This window comes from Oncorhynchus keta, chromosome 30 (genome assembly GCF_023373465.1).
Source record: "Oncorhynchus keta strain PuntledgeMale-10-30-2019 chromosome 30, Oket_V2, whole genome shotgun sequence".
Taxonomy (NCBI): Eukaryota; Metazoa; Chordata; class Actinopteri; order Salmoniformes; family Salmonidae; genus Oncorhynchus; species Oncorhynchus keta.
In genome coordinates, this window is record NC_068450.1 from 27432115 (window position 1) to 27455665 (window position 23551).

The 23551-nt window shown below is 44.4% G+C and overlaps 1 protein-coding gene across 4 annotated transcripts in view; it reads left to right on the plus strand.

The window, feature by feature from the left end:
• The window catches only part of htr4 (5-hydroxytryptamine receptor 4), a 137811-nt gene that overhangs the window by 78660 nt on the left and 35600 nt on the right, over positions 1-23551 (plus strand). For all 4 annotated transcript variants that reach the window (XM_052488093.1, XM_052488094.1, XM_052488092.1 and 1 more), the window contains 2 exons: positions 5929-6082; positions 14566-15134. In XM_052488093.1, coding sequence (XP_052344053.1) covers positions 5929-6082; positions 14566-15134 — 723 coding nt within the window. The remainder of the gene's footprint in view (positions 1-5928; positions 6083-14565; positions 15135-23551) is intronic.

Genomic DNA, 23551 nt, shown 5'->3' on the forward strand with positions numbered 1-23551 from the left:
TGCAACAAAAATGGTCTCTCGCCTGCCAGTCCTTTGGGCAGTCACTTCGTTAGTGCATAAAACAATTTGAGCTATGTCAATGGTGTAAAACATGGACTGCCCCGAATCCAAGTGGCTCTGTCATCTCGTATTTCCAATCTGCCCCTCAAACTTTAAATGTTCAAATTCTATTCGTCGGTGTTGTAGGAAGTGTGGTGTGTTTACTGTAGGTTGGAGTCATTGTGTTGTTCTCCAAACGGTCTTCTTGTCCTTCTTGTTGTGTTTTTTTGAATAGGAATTTCAATTAGCCACCAAATGGTTTTGGGTCTTGCAGTTGAATAGTAGATGAATGTTATCAGTTCACACATCCCTGCTCTCTGTGCTTCCCTGTATACTATTAGTCTCGCGTTTTTGCACATGCTCAGACAGCCATACTCTTTCTAGAACAGTGGCGATCGTGCATAAAGATGGCAAAATTCAGATATGATGTCATTGTTTTACCGCTATCCACTAACGGCGTGCAACATGCTTCAATGTGCCAGTAAATCAGCACAAGCTACGTTTACATTTTTTCAAATTGCCAGCTTCTTGGAGCTAGAATTGGGATCATGTATACTGTGCTAATGCTCATAATGCCAAAAGAGTAACGGAGAGCAATGTATAATACAGCAAACTTATTTGTGGTAAGTACAGTACATGGTGGCTGCCATCGTAATGCAGATGAAGAATCACAGTCATTTCCAGAGATTGGCCGTGTAACATTACTTTTTGAACATGCAAATTGTATTGTTCCTCCTAAAAACCAACATACCTTGTACTTTTTATCGATACGTCGTCTTTCTGGTACCACATATTACTGTGACAGTAAGGCCTTGACATTGGCCAAAGGAAAGAAAGAGAAAAGCTTCAGGACATAGAGCCATTCATTTGTCTCTGAGGGAATACAAACTTAAAGGATTCAAAATAGCTACAGTGAATGCTACCCTCCTATAAAAGGGTTCCAAAAGGGTTCTTCGGCTGTCCCCACAGGGGAACCCTTTTTGGTTCCAGGTAGAACCCTTTTTTTCCCCCTGAGATAGCACCTTTTTATCTTAGAGTGTAAAAAGGCTAATGTGCGTTCTTAATGGAGATGTCTTCCAGTAAATCCTGTATCTCTGTCCAGATAAATGGAAAGGCAGTACTGGTTTGCTAAGAGTGGTGTATTTACAAAGGGAAAGAATGCGCAGTGACCCTGAATGGACAATCTGTTTTTCATAGAACAGGGTTGAAATAAAGTGTTCGTAGTTAACGTTTTGGTCTCTGCTCTTACAGCACAGATGTCTGCTTTTCATTTGCCTTCAGGTTAACATCTCCATAATGTACATTTGTGCGGTGCCAGCAGAACTTGGAATTGAGTTTTACACAAGTTCCTATAATGCCCCCCCACTGGGCACAGACGTCAGTTCAACGTCTAGTTTTGATTTACATTTGGTTGAGTTGTGAATTCAATGTAAAATGTCAATTCAATGTAAATTCAACAAATCATTTCACCAAGTCATTGGATTTAGGTTAAAAGTTGGGTGAAAGAAATACTAAATGCCTTTACGTTCATGACTTTTTGCAAATCCAGTCAGTTAATTCAACATCATCACATAGATTTGGGGGGTTGAAATGATGTCTAAATAATGTTGATTCAACCAGTTTTTGTCCAGCGGGCCTTTTCCAGCGTAAGACCAGAAGGAACATTTCAAATGAACGATGGATTGTTAAAACTCTTAAATCCGATTTACTAACAGCAGAATTCTGGATCACATGGAATTGAAGTTGAAGTACCTGGTTTGTTGATCCATCTGTTTTCCATTGAGGCTCTGTTGTAAGTCCTTTAAGTAGCTATTGGTGGCCAAAGTTAGCGTAATAAGCCAGGTGAACAGATGTAGAAAGTTGGCCTGGTGTCAACAAACCACACGGCTGCTGTGCTTCTGGCCTTCTGACAGACAGGCTTGGTTTTGGCTCGGTGAGACAAGAAGTGGCACAGTGCACGTACACAACCATGCTCCATCTAACCTAGACTCACAAACATGTTATTAATGAAGTCATGCTGTTTCAGAGCCATAATACACTCATTACTCAAGCAATACAGGGCAGGCTCACAAGATATCCTCGTCTTCTGAAAACCTGAGTACAAAACTGATGGAAGATGCCTCTCTGGACTTGGTAAACTGGCCTGGCACTATTTTCTTTCTAATGTGTCAGCTTTGTGCAGCAGTCCGACCGATCAGGTGCTCTCCTTATTTATTGATGTTGTTAACAGTTGGTGGCTCCAGTTCAGTTGACCTAAAATGAAATATGAAATGCCCTCACTAACATCTCTCTGAGTCATGAAGGGTGACAGCGAGAGTAAGCATAGTAGTGCCCTGAAGACATGGTGGGCTGTGGTGCTGTGGCATAGTGATACAGACTGCAATGGGCTGCAGTGGGCTGTGGTACAGTGATACAGACTGCAATGGGCTGCAATGGGCTGTGGTACAGTGATACAGGGTGCAATGGGCTGTGGTACAGTGATACAGGGTGCAATGGGCTGTGGTACAGTGATACAGGGTGCAATGGGCTGTGGTACAGTGATACAGACTGCAATGGGCTGTGGTACAGTGATACAGACGGCAATGGGCTGTGGTACAGTGATACAGGGTGCAATGGGCTGTGGTACAGTTATACAGGGTGCAATGGGCTGTGGTACAGTTATACAGGGTGCAATGGGCTGTGGTATAGTGATACAGACTGCAATGGGCTGTGGTACAGTGATACAGACAGAAATGGGCTGTGGTACAGTGATACAGGGTGCAATGGGCTGTGGTACAGTTATACAGACGACAATGGGGTGTGGTACAGTGATACAGGGTGCAATGGGCTGTGGTACAGTGATACAGGGTGCAATGGGCTGTGGTACAGTTATACAGACGACAATGGGCTGTGGTACAGTGATACAGACGACAATGGGCTGTGGTACAGTGATACAGACGGCAACGGGCTGTGGTACAGTGATACAGGGTGCAATGGGCTGTGGTACAGTTATACAGACGACAATGGGCTGTGGTACAGTGATACAGACGGCAATGGGCTGTGGTACAGTGATACAGGGTGCAATGGGCTGTGGTACAGTTATACAGACGACAATGGGGTGTGGTACAGTGATACAGGGTGCAATGGGCTGTGGTACAGTGATACAGGATGCAATGGGCCGCAATGGGCTGAAATAGGCTGTGGTACAGTGATACAGGATGCAATGGGCTGTGGTACAGTGATACAGGATGCAATGGGCTGTGGTACAGTGATACAGGATGCAATGGGCTGTGGTACAGTGATACAGACGGCAATGGGCTGTGGTACAGTGATACAGGATGCAATGGGCTGTGGTACAGTGATACAGGATGCAATGGGCTGTGGTACAGTGATACAGACGGCAATGGGCTGTGGTACAGTGATACAGGGTGCAATGGGCTGTGGTACAGTGATACAGGGTGCAATGGGCTGCAATGGGCTGCAATGGGCTGCAATAGGCTGTGGTACAGTGATACAGGATGCAATGGCCTGCAATGGGCTGCAATAGGCTGTGGTATAGTGATACAGGACGCAATGGCCTGCAATGGGCTGCAATGGGCTGCAATAGGCTGTGGTACAGTGATACAGGATGCAATGGGCTGTGGTACAGTGATACAGGGTGCAATGGGCTGTGGTACAGTGATACAGGGTGCAATGGGCTGTGGTACAGTGATACAGGGTGCAATGGGCTGTGGTACAGTGATACAGGGTGCAATGGGCTGTGGTACAGTGATACAGGATGCAATGGGCTGCAATGGGCTGCAATAGGCTGTGGTACAGTGATACAGGGTGCAATGGGCTGTGGTACAGTGATACAGGGTGCAATGGGCTGTGGTACAGTGATACAGGATGCAATGGGCTGCAATGGGCTGCAATAGGCTGTGGTACAGTGATACAGGGTGCAATGGGCTGTGGTACAGTGATACAGGGTGCAATGGGCTGTGGTACAGTGATACAGGGTGCAATGGGCTGTGGTACAGTGATACAGGCTGCAATGGGCTGCAATGGGCTGCAATAGGCTGTGGTACAGTGATACAGGGTGCAATGGGCTGTGGTACAGTGATACAGGGTGCAATGGGCTGTGGTACAGTGATACAGGCTGCAATGGGCTGCAATGGGCTGCAATAGGCTGTGGTACAGTGATACAGGATGCAATGGGCTGTGGTACAGTGATACAGGGTGCAATGGGCTGTGGTACAGTGATACAGGGTGCAATGGGCTGTGGTACAGTGATACAGGATGCAATGGGCTACAATGGGCTGCAATGGGCTGCAATAGGCTGTGGTACAGTGATACAGGCTGCAATGGGCTGCAATAATGCTGTGGTACAGTGATACAGACTGCAATGGGCTGCAATGGGCTGCAATAGGCTGTGGTACAGTGATACAGGCTGCAATGGGCTGTGGTACAGTGATACAGACTGCAATTGGCAGTGGGACAGTGATACAGGCTGCAATGGGCTGCAATGGGCTGCAATAGGATGTGGTACAGTGATACAGGCTGCAATGGGCTGCAATGGGCTGCAATAGGCTGTGGTACAGTGATACAGGCTGCAATGGGCTGTGGTACAGTGATACAGACTGCAATGGGCTGCAATGGGCTGCAATAGGCTGTGGTACAGTGATACAGGCTGCAATGGGCTGCAATGGGCTGCAATGGGCTGTGGTACAGTGATACAGACTGCAATGGGCTGCAATGGGTGGCAATAGGCTGTGGTACAGTGATACAGGCTGCAATGGGCTACAGTGGGTGGCAATAGGCTGTGGTACAGTGATACAGGCTGCAATGGGCTACAGTGGGCTGTGGTACAGTGATACAGGCTGCAATGGGCTACAGTAGGCAGCCCCAGTCTTTCCATGAAAAATCACAGTGTGATGAACCCATTCCAGGAATGTAACACCGAGGCCAGGGGAAAGCGACTACATTGGGGATGTCCTCTCTGGAAGAGAGCGAAAGTAGTCTTCTCCCTTTGACAACGACCATAGGAGTTGGCAAGACAGAACAGATCTGAGACCAGGCTATGCAGAAAGGGAGAGGTTTACCACTTTATAACCATTGTGTATCAAAGCTGACATGACAACCTGGGGACCAATAGCCACCACCGGTCAGCCATCGCCGTGATCCTGTTGACTATTCATGTGATGTTTCAGCTAATCCCCATCCATTGTGGAGGATTGCCTGTGTCATTTTACACAGTGAAATGGTGTCGGCGTACGCAAGAAATGATCGATATCAAGGTTTTTTTGTTTAGTGGAATAGGAATTAATTGAACTGTCAAACGTCAACGATCAGTTAAATACCACTCAGAAAGCAATCCCGTCGACAATGAGAGCTTCGACCTGGTTGCTGTGTGTTCACGTTGCCATAGTAACCTGAAGTCCCTGAAAGAGGAAGAGCAAGTCAAGTGAGGCCTCTGGGACATTAACCTCTCAAGCTCCACAGACAGAGGGTTCAGCCAAGTCAAGTAGCAATTTGTGACTGAAGCCATTTCAGGGATTTTTTTGCCCGTTGTAAAGAATTTAATGATCATGAAAAGTACACTCTAATATCACTTTCCCAGAAAAGAGGTAGAGATGTTTGATGTTGAAAATGTCCAAGATTAAGCAAATCTCTCAGCTACGCTCTGAACATGATAAGCACAGCTTTAAAAAGATCTCAGATAGCAACATCAAACCCTTTGAGATCACAAATATACCTTTTTATCTGTGTTTCTCACAAGGATCATGTGGTTTTAACAAGGTGTCAATTTCAGGTGCAAGATACACTTGTTGACCCGGATTTTGTCCACTGAATGAAAAGCTTGCATTAAATATAATCATATCTATTTCCGATATGGAATCTTCCTTAGAAGTGAACCCTCTTCTTCTCTAGGTACTATGCCATCTGCTGCCAGCCGCTGGTCTACAGGAAGAAGATGACATCACTGAGAGTGGCTCTAATGTTAGGAGGATGCTGGGTAATCCCCACCTTTATATCCTTTCTACCCATTATGCAAGGATGGAACAGTATTGGAATAGACCATTTGGTGAGTTAAAACTATTTTCTGTTTTTATGTGTGTATACACTGCAAATATTTGACAAACCATGCAGTAAAACAAGGTCAAATTAAATGTGTTGTTTTGACTGTGATACCTATAGTAACTAATTCCATATGATGTCAAGGACACCTTCACACAACCAAAAGGGTTTTAGTGAAGATCTGTTCCATGCGCTTTAGGGCACATGCTACCTGTTTCAGAGGATCACCTCCCAGCAGACTGAGATTGAATCTGTGTCTAGGATATGATACTGAAGCAGTAAAGCCCACCTCCCACTGCTGCTCATTGAAAACAATGGCTGAAGCAGTAAAGCCCACCTCCCACTGCTGCTCATATGAAAACAATGGCTGAAGCAGTAAAGCCCACCTCCCACTGCTGCTCATATGAAAACAATGGCTGAAGCAGTAAAGCCCACCTCCCACTGCTGCTCATATGAAAACAATGGTTGAAGCAGTAAAGCCCACCTCCCACTGCTGCTCATATGAAAACAATGGCTGAAGCAGTAAAGCCCACCTCCCACTGCTGCTCATATGAAAACAATGGCTGAAGCAGTAAAGCCCACCTCCCACTGCTGCTCATATGAAAACAATGGCTGAAGCAGTAAAGCCCACCTCTCACTGCTGCTCATATGAAAACAATGGCTGAAGCAGTAAAGCCCACCTCCCACTGCTGCTCATATGAAAACAATGGTTGAAGCAGTAAAGTCCACCTCTCACTGCTGCTCATATGAAAACAATGGCTGAAGCAGTAAAGCCCACCTCTCACTGCTGCTCATATGAAAACAATGGCTGAAGCAGTAAAGTCCACCTCTCACTGCTGCTCATATGAAAACAATGGCTGAAGCAGTAAAGCCCACCTCCCACTGCTGCTCATATGAAAACAATGGCTGAAGCAGTAAAGCCCACCTCTCACTGGTGCTCATATGAAAACAATGGCTGAAGCAGTAAAGTCCACCTCTCACTGCTGCTCATATGAAAACAATGGCTGAAGCAGTAAAGCCCACCTCCCACTGCTGCTCATATGAAAACAATGGTTGAAGCAGTAAAGCCCACCTCCCACTGCTGCTCATATGAAAACAATGTTTGAAGCAGTAAAGCCCACCTCCCACTGCTGCTCATATGAAAACAATGGTTGAAGCAGTAAAGCCCACCTCCCACTGCTGCTCATTGAAAACAATGGCTGAAGCAGTAAAGCCCACCTCCCACTGCTGCTCATATGAAAACAATGGCTGAAGCAGTAAAGCCCACCTCCCACTGCTGCTCATTGAAAACAATGGCTGAAGCAGTAAAGCCCACCTCCCACTGCTGCTCATATGAAAACAATGGCTGAAGCAGTAAAGCCCACCTCCCACTGCTGCTCATTGAAAACAATGGTTGAAGCAGTAAAGCCCACCTCCCACTGCTGCTCATATGAAAACAATGGCTGAAGCAGTAAAGCCCACCTCCCACTGCTGCTCATATGAAAACAATGGCTGAAGCAGTAAAGCCCACCTCCCACTGCTGCTCATATGAAAACAATGGCTGAAGCAGTAAAGCCCACCTCTCACTGCTGCTCATATGAAAACAATGGCTGAAGCAGTAAAGCCCACCTCCCACTGCTGCTCATATGAAAACAATGGTTGAAGCAGTAAAGTCCACCTCTCACTGCTGCTCATATGAAAACAATGGCTGAAGCAGTAAAGCCCACCTCTCACTGCTGCTCATATGAAAACAATGGCTGAAGCAGTAAAGTCCACCTCTCACTGCTGCTCATATGAAAACAATGGCTGAAGCAGTAAAGCCCAACCTCCCACTGCTGCTCATATGAAAACAATGGCTGAAGCAGTAAAGTCCACCTCTCACTGCTGCTCATATGAAAACAATGGCTGAAGCAGTAAAGCCCACCTCCCACTGCTGCTCATATGAAAACAATGGTTGAAGCAGTAAAGCCCACCTCCCACTGCTGCTCATATGAAAACAATGGCTGAAGCAGTAAAGCCCACCTCCCACTGCTGCTCATATGAAAACAATGGCTGAAGCAGTAAAGCCCACCTCCCACTGCTGCTCATATGAAAACAATGGCTGAAGCAGTAAAGCCCACCTCTCACTGCTGCTCATATGAAAACAATGGCTGAAGCAGTAAAGCCCACCTCCCACTGCTGCTCATATGAAAACAATGGTTGAAGCAGTAAAGTCCACCTCTCACTGCTGCTCATATGAAAACAATGGCTGAAGCAGTAAAGCCCACCTCTCACTGCTGCTCATATGAAAACAATGGCTGAAGCAGTAAAGTCCACCTCTCACTGCTGCTCATATGAAAACAATGGCTGAAGCAGTAAAGCCCACCTCCCACTGCTGCTCATATGAAAACAATGGCTGAAGCAGTAAAGCCCACCTCCCACTGCTGCTCATATGAAAACAATGTTTGAAGCAGTAAAGCCCACCTCCCACTGCTGCTCATATGAAAACAATGGTTGAAGCAGTAAAGCCCACCTCCCACTGCTGCTCATATGAAAACAATGGTTGAAGCAGTAAAGCCCACCTCCCACTGCTGCTCATATGAAAACAATGTCTGAAGCAGTAAAGCCCACCTCCCACTGCTGCTCATATGAAAACAATGGCTGAAGCAGTAAAGCCCACCTCCCACTGCTGCTCATATGAAAACAATGGCTGAAGCAGTAAAGCCCACCTCCCACTGCTGCTCATATGAAAACAATGGTTGAAACAGTAAAGCCCACCTCCCACTGCTGCTCATATGAAAACAATGGTTGAAGCAGTAAAGCCCACCTCCCACTGCTGCTCATATGAAAACAATGGCTGAAGAAGTAAAGCCCACCTCCCACTGCTGCTCATATGAAAACAATGGCTGAAGCAGTAAAGCCCACCTCCCACTGCTGCTCATATGAAAACAATGGCTGAAGCAGTAAAGCCCACCTCCCACTGCTGCTCATATGAAAACAATGGCTGAAGCAGGAAAGCCCACCTCCCACTGCTGCTCATATGAAAACAATGGCTGAAGCAGTAAAGCCCACCTCCCACTGCTGCTCATATGAAAACAATGGTTGAAGCAGTAAAGCCCACCTCCCACTGCTGCTCATATGAAAACAATGGTTGAAGCAGTAAAGCCCACCTCCCACTGCTGCTCATATGAAAACAATGGTTGAAGCAGTAAAGCCCACCTCCCACTGCTGCTCATATGAAAACAATGGCTGAAGCTGTAAAACCCACCTCCCACTGCTGCTCATATGAAAACAATGGCTGAAGCTGTAAAACCCACCTCCCACTGCTGCTCATATGAAAACAATGGCTGAAGCAGTAAAGCCCACCTCCCACTGCTGCTCATATGAAAACAATGGCTGAAGCAGTAAAGCCCACCTCCCACTGCTGCTCATATGAAAACAATGGCTGAAGCAGTAAAGCCCACCTCCCACTGCTGCTCATATGAAAACAATGGCTGAAGCAGTAAAGCCCACCTCCCACTGCTGCTCATATGAAAACAATGGTTGAAGCAGTAAAGCCCACCTCCCACTGCTGCTCATATGAAAACAATGGTTGAAGCAGTAAAGCCCACCTCCCACTGCTGCTCATATGAAAACAATGGTTGAAGCAGTAAAGCCCACCTCCCACTGCTGCTCATATGAAAACAATGGCTGAAGCTGTAAAACCCACCTCCCACTGCTGCTCATATGAAAACAATGGCTGAAGCAGTAAAGCCCACCTCCCACTGCTGCTCATATGAAAACAATGGCTGAAGCAGTAAAGCCCACCTCCCACTGCTGCTCATATGAAAACAATGGCTGAAGCAGTAAAGCCCACCTCCTGCTACTGCTCATATGAAAACAATGGTTGAAGCAGTAAAGCCCACCTCCTGCTACTGCTCATATGAAAACAATGGCTGGAAGTGAAAGCTCAATGAAAGGCATTGGAGGACTGATACTGTGTGATGATTATGCTCAAATGAAACAACAGGGAGTCTGAATCGAAATGGCAGAGACCCAATTGTAATGTACCAACCCAAAACAAATGGACAGGGGGAGAGGGTGATGTAATGAAAAGTATTGGTCGAGATGGGGTAACCCTGTCTATGTCTATCATAATCGTGAACTAGGGAATGGGATGAATATATTTAAAAACAGAACAACACAGACCTTGAAAAACTGGTTTTGTTAGATTTGTTTAAATGGAGGACATCTCTTTCTAATAATACTGTTCAGGTATGAACTGTGATTTGACTCCCGAAGGTAGGAGGTTATGTCATAAAGTTTAGTTTAATGATCATATTATTTGGTCCGTTGTTGAGTATTTACATCAGGGATTGGCAACCTACCCCATTTTGAAGGCCCTCGGGTCACCCCCCAAATAATTAGTCGCTGCACCAACTGTAACATCTGCTAATGTTTGTGCGACCAATAAACTTTGATTCACGTTTTTTAATACAGTACGTCTCTGATCTTGTCAATATCAAAGGATTTTATTTCATCATAATAGTACATTACAGTATATCATACTTTATATGTTTCTACTATACAGACATACATTTTCATTATGTAGTTCTCAAAATATGTAGTAGATAAACCAATATGCCTCTAAAATTTGTTGGCTTTAAATGACGAGCAGATTATAAAGGCTTTATATAGCGTTCAGACAGAACATAAATGTGTTACAAATGATCTGTAACCATATGACATGCTTTATATAGCGTTCAGACAGAACATACATGTGTTACAAATGATCTGTAACCATATGACATGCTTTATATAGCGTTCAGACAGAACATACATGTGTTACAAATGATCTGTAACCATATGACATGCTTTATATAGCGTTCAGACAGAACATACATGTGTTACAAATGATCTGTAACCATATGACATGCTTTATATAGCGTTCAGACAGAACATACATGTGTTACAAATGATCTGTAACCATATGACATGCTTTATATAGCGTTCAGACAGAACATACATGTGTTACAAATGATCTGTAACCATATGACATGCTTTATATAGCGTTCAGACAGAACATACATGTGTTACAAATGATCTGTAACCATATGACATGCTTTATAAAGGATAGATTTTCCATATTCACAACATTACTTAAACCACATCAGGGGGTGACTTTTGAAGTCTGTTTAGTGTAGTTGCCGTTAAATTCAGTGCACATGCCCTCAATGTTGTTTGATTAGAGGTTTTTCTGTAGCACAGTAAGAGGACATGTGGTGATTGTGTATTCCATATACAAGGATTTGAATTTGATATAGACTTGGTCTTTTACCAAATATGGCTATCTTCTGTATACTGTAAAATACATTTTGATATGTTTAGTGCTAGAGAAAATGTGCATGTTTTCTAAAGGTCTCTCTTGATCAAAACATCTGCCCCCATCGCTGTGAACATCTCAAGGAGCTTTAGCTTGGCTTCCTCATCTCATATTAATCTTGTCCATCCATGACAAACCGATAGTGTTTCGATTATATATATATTTTTAATTGCTATAAATCAATCTCTGAATGTACAATAGGGATGAAACGATTGTCCCCTGATGCACTACGATGTAAGTATTGCAGGCATGCGCTGTCACGTTTCTCTCCTTGTTCGGGCGGTGTTCGGCGGTCGACGTCACCGGTCTTCTAGCCCTCGCCGATCCATTTTTCATTTTCCATTTGTTTTGTCTTGTTTTCCCACACACCTGGTTTTCATTCCCTCGTTACGTGTTGTGTATTTAACCCTCTGTTCCCCCCATGTCTTTGTGTGGTATTGTTTGTTGTAAGTGCTTGTGCACATTGTTGTCTGGTGGGCGTCGGGTTTTGTACCCATTCTTTATTATTCTGGATGCCGGTGGTTATATATATGTATAGTAAACTGCTCCGGTTATTACCCAGTTTTGCTCTCCTGCGTCTGACTTCTCTGCCACCAGATACACACCGCTTACATGCGCTCTGTTAGTTGTTGTGATGTATGGTTGAGGCTGGAGGTGAATGGTAGGAGGGACATTCCAGCTTCAAGTGGTTTCAGATTTCAAATCCTACTTCACACAGGCACAAAACATATGTATATTTCGATCTACGGTGTCCACAGATCGATTTATAAGCGAAATAGTTGGTTAGAACCAGTACCAGAACCACGCAGATCCCCTAAACAGGGGACTTTACATCTAAGAGATTGTTAACAAAAAAGAAGAGAATTATTTCAAAGTAATGCGAGCGTTGCATTGTAAAAGGCAGTTACTTAATATGAACATGTATTGCAATGTGAAATATGTATTTCCAGATGAAACACTGATTTATCTTGGTGAAGAAGTGATTTTATATGATTTTGTGTTGTACTTTTACGCTGCTGCTACTCTGTTTATTATCTATGCATAGTCACTTTACCCCTACCTACACATACATATTACCTCAATTACTTCGACCAACCGTACCCCTGCACATTGACTCTGTACTGTAACCCCGTGTATATAGCCTTAGTTATTGTTATTTTATTGTGCAACTCATTTTAAAATTGTTATTTAGTAAATATTTGTTTATGCTAAGAGTACTTCAACCAAATGTACCACATAGTTGTGAACATGTACCCCATAGTTGTGAACATGTACCACATAGTTGTGAACATGTCCCACATAGTTGTGAACATGTCCCACATGGTTGTGAACATGTACCCCATAGTTGTCAACATGTACCACATAAGTGTGAACATGTACTACATAGTTGTGAACATGTACCACATGGTCGTGAACATGTACCACATAAGTGTGAACATGTACTACATAGTTGTGAACATGTACCATACAGTTGTGAACATGTACCATACAGTTGTGAACATGTACCACACAGTTGTAAGCATGTACCACATAGTTGTGAACATGTATCATGCCATTGTGAACATGTCCACATAGTTGTGAACATGTAGCACATGGTTGTGAACATGTACCACATAATTGTGAACATGTACCACATAGTTGTGAACATGTATCATGCCGTTGTGAACATGTCCCACATAGTTGTGAACATGTAGCACATAGTTGTGAACATATAGTTGTGAACATGCACCATACAGTTGTAAGCATGTACCACACAGTTGTAAGCATGTACCACACAGTTGTAAACATGTACCACATAGTTGTGAACATGTGCCACGCAGTTGTGAACATGTACCACACAGTTGTGAACATTGCACCAAAGTGATAAAAAAAACTGTAGCATGCAATAATGTAGCCTAAATCAAGTGTATTGATTTGCTCTTGACTCAAGTAGTAGTCTTAAATGCTCTATTCACCATCGAGCTGAGGGCGTGTCCTGTTTTATCTGTCTTCACGTAACTTAGCCTCATTCAATATAATCAATCAATCGTTCATTCATGTCATACGAGTCATTCATGCCTTTGAAAGAGGGACTCAGCTAAATGACGTTGCCACGAGCAGCACCGCAGATATTGAGATGAGTGAGATACAAGACTTCGCTCTCACACAGTCACACACAGTATCTGCGCATGTGCACGAGCCAGGGAACCAAAACAGCAGAGGAGTTGAGCCTCACGCTTCAACGCTCTTAGTTGTTGTGAAAATTGACCCACTATGATGTTCACTTTCTGCATCTACGTCATATCGCTGAGTATTCCTTCAAATACAAACAAGCATTTTATTTTGAAATGAAATAACAAAGGGAGCCTTGAATAATTAAACAATAAATAAAGAATGAGCTTTTCTGCCAAACACCTATTTGAATAATCGTTCAAAAGCTTGGTGATTTGAATACATGTTTGATTAGTAAAACATTTGGATCAGTTATTGGTCTACTTTTGATAGTTTACAAGATCCAACAAGGTACATTAGCAGGGCAGTCATACGCTGTGCATACTGTATATATGCAGTGCGTATACCTATCAATCGTAGACTAGTGTAATTTATTTTCTCCAGAGTAGAGACAGGTATGACCTGAGGTGGCCAGAGATTCTGGCAGGGTGCCGGTGGAGGACAGTGATTAATGATCTGTTTCAAAGCCCTCATCTTCCCCACTCTGGACCTAGTCGCTACTTTCAGGAAATAGCATTGATGGAAGTTTGGTTTCGCACCATTCATCATTGCTCTCCTAGATACGTTTAAGGGTTTAGAAAATCTACTTGATGAACAGGAGCCTACAGGACTCCATTGTAAATGGTAGAAAACCCTGACAAGCTCAGTCCTCTTACCATAGACATAATTAATTTACAACATTTTTCACTGAACTGTATTGATCTGATTCATATAAACTTGCCATGTCATATACTTATGCTCTGAATGATTACTGTTCTGTGTCCGTGAAACTAATGTTTCATGAACTGACACATTAACCATGTGTTTTTTCTTCTTCTGTGGTGTGTGTGTGTGTGTGTGTGTGTGTGTGTGTGTGTGTGTGTGTGTGTGTGTGTGTGTGTGTGCGTGTGCGTGTGCGTGTGTGTGTGTGTGTGTCTCTGTGGTGGTGGTGGTGTTACCACATCTCAACCCCTTGGTAGATAGAGGAACGGAGGTTCAGCGGTGACGCAGTCAATGCGACGGCGTGTGTCTTCATGGTCAACAAGCCCTACGCTCTGACGTGTTCCGTGGTGGCCTTCTACATCCCACTGGGGTTGATGGTGCTGGCCTACCAGCGCATCTATGTGACTGCACGGGAGCACGCACGCCAAATCAGTATGCTGCAACGGGCGGGGGCCGCCTCGGCAGACAGCGCCGACCACCAGCGCAACCACCGCATGCGTACAGAGACCAAGGCGGCCAAGACTCTGTGCATCATCATGGGCTGTTTCTGCCTGTGCTGGGCCCCTTTTTTTATCACCAACGTGGTGGACCCCTTTATAAACTACACAGTGCCGGGCCAGCTGTGGGCAGCATGCCTGTGGCTGGGCTACATTAACTCCATGCTTAATCCCATTCTCTATGCCTTCCTGAACAAGTCCTTCCGCCGTGCCTTCCTCATCATCCTCTGCTGTGGCAGAAAGCGTTACAGCGCCAGGCGGCCATCCATACTGGGGCCGGGGCCCCCCTGCTCGGCCACACAGATCAACGGCTCCACCCATGTGCTCAAGTAAGTGTCTACTTCCTCCTCACCTACCTGAGAGCCCTTCACTAACTCTCTACAGCCCACAGACACTCTTCAGATGGTGTTGGCGGCAGCTTGAGATTTTATTATTAATATATTGAATGGGTTCTTAGGCAGGGGAGACATGGATCAAGTCCATGTGGATGAACTGTAGCCTACATGACCACCATGCAGCTGCCTTAACATTCCCACCATGTTCCTGGATCTGAGGACTGATGAGACATATTAGTTTACACAGATGACCATCTACAAAAGACTGTTTGCTTTGCTGTGAGACTTTGTGAGCTAGAGACTTGCAGTAGTACATCATCTTATTACATTTCAGCCACCCACCCAACTGTCCAATTTTAGAATTCTCAGACTATAATGGAATAAAAACGGTATTGCTCTGTCCACTCAATGCATAATTAATTTATCCCCTTGGCTGTTCTGTATGTTACATGGCTATTATAGGGTCACTAGAGGTTAGACCTGATGTATGTTACATGGCTATTATAGGGTCACTAGAGGTTAGACCTGATGTATGTTACATGGCTATTATAGGGTCACTAGAGGAGAGACCTGATGTATGTTACATGGCTATTATAGGGTCACTAGAGGCTGGACCTGATGTATGTTACATGGCTATTATAGGGTCACTAGAGGAGAGACCTGATGTATGTTACATGGCTATTATAGGGTCACTAGAGGAGAGACCTGATGTATGTTACATGGCTATTATAGGGTCACTAGAGGTTAGACCTGATGTATGTTACATGGCTATTATAGGGTCACTAGAGGTTAGACCTGATGTATGTTACATGGCTATTATAGGGTCACTAGAGGTTAGACCTGATGTATGTTACATGGCTATTATAGGGTCACTAGAGGTTAGACCTGATGTATGTTACATGGCTATTATAGGGTCACTAGAGGTTAGACCTGATGTATGTTACATGGCTATTATAGGGTCACTAGAGGTTAGACCTGATGTATGTTACATGGCTATTATAGGGTCACTAGAGGAGAGACCTGATGTATGTTACATGGCTATTATAGGGTCACTAGAGGTTGGACCTGATGTACGTTACATGGCTATTATAGGGTCACTAGAGGGTGGACCTGATGTACGCTACATGGCTATTATAGGGTTACTAGAGGTTAGACCTGATGTATGTTACATGGCTATTATAGGGTCACTAGAGGAGAGACCTGATGTATGTTACATGGCTATTATAGGGTCACTAGAGGAGAGACCTGATGTATGTTACATGGCTATTATAGGGTCACTAGAGGTTAGACCTGATGTATGTTACATGGCTATTATAGGGTCACTAGAGGTTAGACCTGATGTATGTTACATGGCTATTATAGGGTCACTAGAGGTTAGACCTGATGTATGTTACATGGCTATTATAGGGTCACTAGAGGAGAGACCTGATGTATGTTACATGGCTATTATAGGGTCACTAGAGGTTAGACCTGATGTATGTTACATGGCTATTATAGGGTCACTAGAGGAGAGACCTGATGTATGTTACATGGCTATTATAGGGTCACTAGAGGTTAGACCTGATGTATGTTACATGGCTATTATAGGGTCACTAGAGGTTAGACCTGATGTATGTTACATGGCTATTATAGGGTCACTAGAGGTTAGACCTGATGTATGTTACATGGCTATTATAGGGTCACTAGAGGTTAGACCTGATGTATGTTACATGGCTATTATAGGGTCACTAGAGGAGAGACCTGATGTATGTTACATGGCTATTATAGGGTCACTAGAGGTTAGACCTGATGTATGTTACATGGCTATTATAGGGTCACTAGAGGTTAGACCTGATGTATGTTACATGGCTATTATAGGGTCACTAGAGGTTAGACCTGATGTATGTTACATGGCTATTATAGGGTCACTAGAGGAGAGACCTGATGTATGTTACATGGCTATTATAGGGTCACTAGAGGCTGGACCTGATGTATGTTACATGGCTATTATAGGGTCACTAGAGGAGAGACCTGATGTATGTTACATGGCTATTATAGGGTCACTAGAGGAGAGACCTGATGTATGTTACATGGCTATTATAGGGTCACTAGAGGCTGGACCTGATGTATGTTACATGGCTATTATAGGGTCACTAGAGGTTAGACCTGATGTATGTTACATGGCTATTATAGGGTCACTAGAGGCTGGACCTGATGTATGTTACATGGCTATTATAGGGTCACTAGAGGTTAGACCTGATGTATGTTACATGGCTATTATAGGGTCACTAGAGGCTGGACCTGATGTATGTTACATGGCTATTATAGGGTCACTAGAGGAGAGACCTGATGTATGTTACATGGCTATTATAGGGTCACTAGAGGAGAGACCTGATGTATGTTACATGGCTATTATAGGGTCACTAGAGGAGAGACCTGATGTATGTTACATGGCTATTATAGGGTCACTAGAGGATAGACCTGATGTATGTTACATGGCTATTATAGGGTCACTAGAGGAGAGACCTGATGTATGTTACATGGCTATTATAGGGTCACTAGAGGCTGGACCTGATGTATGTTACATGGCTATTATAGGGTCACTAGACATTGGACCTGATGTACGCTACATGGCTATTATAGGGTCACTAGAGGAGAGACCTGATGTATGTTACATGGCTATTATAGGGTCACTAGAGGTTAGACCTGATGTATGTTACATGGCTATTATAGGGTCACTAGAGGTTAGACTTGATGTATGTTACATGGCTATTATAGGGTCACTAGAGGTTAGACCTGATGTATGTTACATGGCTATTATAGGGTCACTAGAGGTTAGACCTGATGTATGTTACATGGCTATTATAGGGTCACTAGAGGTTAGACCTGATGTATGTTACATGGCTATTATAGGGTCACTAGAGGTTAGACTTGATGTATGTTACATGGCTATTATAGGGTCACTAGAGGTTAGACCTGATGTATGTTACATGGCTATTATAGGGTCACTAGAGGTTAGACCTGATGTATGTTACATGGCTATTATAGGGTCACTAGAGGAGAGACCTGATGTATGTTACATGGCTATTATAGGGTCACTAGAGGTTAGACCTGATGTATGTTACATGGCTATTATAGGGTCACTAGAGGTTAGACTTGATGTATGTTACATGGCTATTATAGGGTCACTAGAGGAGAGACCTGATGTATGTTACATGGCTATTATAGGGTCACTAGACATTGGACCTGATGTATGTTACATGGCTATTATAGGGTCACTAGAGGTTAGACCTGATGTATGTTACATGGCTATTATAGGGTCACTAGAGGTTAGACCTGATGTATGTTACATGGCTATTATAGGGTCACTAGAGGAGAGACCTGATGTATGCTACATGGCTATTATAGGGTCACTAGAGGAGAGACCTGATGTATGTTACATGGCTATTATAGGGTCACTAGAGGTTAGACCTGATGTATGTTACATGGCTATTATAGGGTCACTAGAGGTTAGACTTGATGTATGTTACATGGCTATTATAGGGTCACTAGAGGAGAGACCTGATGTATGTTACATGGCTATTATAGGGTCACTAGAGGAGAGACCTGATGTATGTTACATGGCTATTATAGGGTCACTAGAGGTTAGACCTGATGTATGTTACATGGCTATTATAGGGTCACTAGAGGTTAGACTTGATGTATGTTACATGGCTATTATAGGGTCACTAGAGGAGAGACCTGATGTATGTTACATGGCTATTATAGGGTCACTAGACATTGGACCTGATGTACGCTACATGGCTATTATAGGGTCACTAGAGGAGAGACCTGATGTATGTTACATGGCTATTATAGGGTCACTAGAGGCTGGACCTGATGTATGTTACATGGCTATTATAGGGTCACTAGACATTGGACCTGATGTACGCTACATGGCTATTATAGGGTCACTAGACATTGGACCTGATGTACAGTACCAGTCAAAAAGTTTGGACACACCTACTCATTCAAAGGTTTATCTTTATTTGTATAATTTTCTACATTGTTGAATAATAGTGAAGACAGCACAACTATAAAATAACACATATGGAATCAGGTAGTAACAACAAAATATATATATATAATAAATATATAAATATATTAAATATATAAATATATAATATATAAATATATTTATATTATATTTGAGGCTCTTCAAAGTAGCCACCCGTTGCCTCGATGACAGTTTTAGCACACTCTTGGCATTCTCTCAACCAGCTTCAACTGGAATGCTTTTCCAACATTCTTGAAGGAGTTCCCACATATGCTGAGCACTTGTTGGCTGCTTTTCTTTCACTTTTCTTTCACTCTGTGGTTCAACTCATCCCAAACCATCTCAATTGGGTTGGGTTGAGGTCGGGTGATTGTTGAGGCCAGGTCATCTGATGCAGCACTCCATCATTCTCCTTCTTTGTCAAATAGCCGTTACACAACCTGGGAGGTATTTTGTCCCATTGTCCAGTTGAAAAACAAATGATAGTCCCACTAAGCGCAAACCAGATGGGATGTAAGTATCACCACCAAGCACCCCCACACCATCACACCTCCTCCTCCATGCTTCACTGTGGGAACAACACATGCAGAGGTCATACATTCACCTACTCAGAGTCTCACAAAGACACAGCGGTTGGAACCAAAAATCTCAAATTTGGACTCATCAGACCAAAAGAGATTTCCACCGGTTTAATGTCCATTGCTCGTGTTTCTTTTTCTTATCGGTGTCCTTCAGTAGTGATTTCTTTGCAGCAATTCGACCATTAAGGCCTGATTCATGCAGTCTCCTCTGAACAGTTGATGTTGAGATGTGTCTGTTTAGAACTCTGTGAAAAATTTATTTGGGCTGCAATTTCTGAGGCTGGTAACTTTAATGAACTTGTCCTTTGCAGCAGATGTAACTCTGGTTCTTCCTTTCCTGTGGTGGTCCCCATGAAAGACAGTTTCTTCACAGCGCTTGATGGTTTTTGCAACTGCACTTGAGGAAACTTTCAAAGTTCTGGAACTTCAAACTGGCTTCTGTATACCACCCCTACCATGTCACAACACAACTGATTGGCTCAAATGCATTAAGAAGGAAAAACATTCCACAAATTCTATGAGGAGGGGGGTGGGGTGGTATTAGCCAATACAAACGCACTGAATAACAGATTCTCTACATGGAACAACAGATAGGTGTAAGGTTCTGTATTTATTTTCTTAGTCAACCTTGTGTTCTGTTTTGTTGTGTTCTTGAATGTAGCCCTGTCTCTGTGTGTTCTTGAACATAGCACTGTCTTTCATTTTTGTTCATTGATTTCACCTGTGTTAGTAACTCACCTGGTCTCAGCTCCTTATTTAGTTCAGTTCATTCTGTTTGTGCCTTTGTGAGGTATTGTTCATTTTGACTCTACTAAGCCTTTTCCTAGCTCGTTTGTCAGAACCAGTTATAGCCTTCAGTCCTAGTTTTGATTCACCTGCCTGTTTGCCTACCTGTGTATGACCATTGCCTGCCTGTGACCACGATTCCTACCTTCTGTGAAGGCAAAATAAACACCTGCCTATCCCTACTCCTCCGATGCCAGGTATCGTAACCCATAGCCCTCCTTCATTTATATTCATGCCTGGAAAATATGATGGTTCACCTGGGAAATGTCAGGGATTTCTGATGCAATGCAGCAAATACATTGAGCACAACCCCACTAACTTTGCCGCCGACAAGAGCAGGGTGGATTTTGTTGCGTCTCAACTCACAGGCAAAGCCCTGGATTGGGCCACCGCCATTTGGACTGCCAACAGCACAGTACTCAGATCTGTCACCCATTTCCACACCCCCTTCAAAGAGGTATTCAATCACTCTCCTTCCGGTCGTCCTATTGGAGACCTCTTAGAACTATAACAAGGATGCAATTCAGCTGCCCGAAGAGCTCTATCACCCAGGAACGCGACACCTTCTCTTTCCGTGATCCCTTCCTAGTCTTTCAGAGCCCATGTAGTTGGGCCATGCACCTCTCCCATGTATCGAACGTCAAAGGCGGATCCAAGAAGGGCTCTGCCTATACTGTGGAGAGAAAGATCATCTTCTCAGCCATTGCCCTGTTCGTCCCCAACGGAGAGTTGAGAAGGGTCCCTCCGCTGCCATGCAGGTAGGCGTGTCCTTATTTCTAAATATCTTCCAGAATAAATTGTCCATCCCAGCATTGATAACCGTGAAGGGGGTTACTAAGTACATAGAGGGCTTGATAGATTGAGGAGCAGCAGGTAATAATATCGATCACCAGCTAGTACAAGAGCTTGACATTGATCTACCACATGTCACCCCTCCCTTAAGGATTAACACCCTGGACGGGCAGCCATTGGGCACGGCTTCATTACACACCTGATACAGAGCGTCACTCTCCAGATTGGAGTCTTCCACACCGAAAGCGTTCAACTAATGGAACTCTCATCCACCAAACAGACACCCCTGACTTTGTCGTCATAACCCTGCCATCTCGTGGTGACAAGGTGAATGACAATCCTGGTCTTCTACCTGGAAGTTGTCCCATCCTTCCCTGCAGAGCCACCACCATTGAGGACTCTGCTGCTGCAGTGCCACTCACCATACCATCTGAATACGCCCAGTACAGCAATGACTTCAGCAAAATCAAGGTCACCACTCTGCCACCACATCGCCCAGGAGACTGTGCCAGTGACTGACTCCCTGGAGTGTTCCCACTGAAGGGCCGTGTTGACCCCCTATTTATCCCAGAAAATTAGGCAATGGAGACCTACAGTACTACAGTGACCTATCACCTACAGTGATGAAACACTCAAATGGTTTCAGTCGTCCTTCTTCCCGGCTGTGTCCAGCTTCTTCTTCGTTGGAAAAAAGGATGGTGGTCTCCGTCCATGTATTGATTACCATTCCCTAAATTATGTCACAATCAAGAACCGTTTCCCTCTTCCTCTGATCCCAGCGACTCTTGAACAAGTGGGCCGCACTAACCTCTATACAAAACTCGACCTGCGAAGTGCATATGACCTTGTCCCTATACGTGAAGGCGGCGAATGGAAGACGGCCTTTATCACTGCAAGAGGGCACAACAAATACCTGGTTATGCCCTACGGCCTTACTAACGCCCCTGCCGTCTTCCAATCCTTTATGAATGAGGTTTTCCAGGATATGATCAACCGCTTTCTCATCGTCTACATTGATGACATCCTGATTTACTTCCACTCCCTGAAGGAACACATACAGCATGTGCAGGTTCTTCAACGGGTCCTTGACCATAACATTTTATGTTGAGACTGAAAAGACCAGCTCCATGTAACCTCGGTAAAGTTCCTCGGTTTCGTACTGACTCCTGGAGGGGTCAGCATGGATGAGAACACAGTCACTGCTGTCAGTAATGGGCACAAACCCACCACCGTTAAGGAACGTTTCATTGGGTTCTCCAACTACTATCGCCGGTTCATTCAGAACTTCAGTTCTACTGCCGCTCCCCTCACTGCCCTTACCAGCCAAAAGACCCAGACCCTTCAATGGACTGATTCCACCCTGATTCCACCCTGACCCTCAACAACTTGAAAACGCCTCTTCACCTCAGCTTCTGTACTTCGCCAACCTGATCCGACCCTTCCTTTCACCCTGGAGGTGGATGCCTCCGAAGTAAGAGTAGGAGCCATAGTCTCTCTCAGCGGGTGGGAACCCCTCCCACATCACATCTCTGTGCCTTCTTCTCCAGGAAGTTATCCGCCACTGAGAGGAATTACGATGTGGGGAACAGAGCTCCTGGCTATTGAGATGGCCATTGAAGAATGGCGCCAAATGTTGGAGGGCGCACAACATCCCTTTCTCGTCCTAACAGATCATTGTAATCTGGAATATATCAGAGGGGCCAAGAGGTTAAACTAGAGACAAGCCTGCTGGGCTCTCTTCACACACTTCCATTGTCATGTGACTTACATCCTTGGAAAGAAAAACGTAAAAGCTGATGCTCTCAAACTGCTATCACCAGTCTGACCTTCCGACCAGTAACTCAGACCCTACACCCATTCTTCCTTGCTCTTGCATTATGGGCCAGTGGGAGGTTCACTCTGCCATACAAGAAGCCCTAACCTCCGACCTCCCTCTGAGACACCAGCTGGGAGGAGTTACGTACCAGCAGCTGTTAGACCCCAACTGATGCAATGGTGTCACACGTCCTTGGGGTCAAGACATCCGGGCATTACACGAACCACCAAACTTCTAGCCCTGAAGTTCTGGTGGTCCTCAATGGCATCCGACGTAAGGGATTACGTACACTCCTGTCCAGTCTGCACCCAAACCAAAAGGCCTCGTCATCCCCCTTCCGGTAAGCTTCAACCTTTGCCAATCCCTCACAGACCCTGGTCCCACATAGCTGTTGATTTTATCACAGACCTTCTTGAATCTT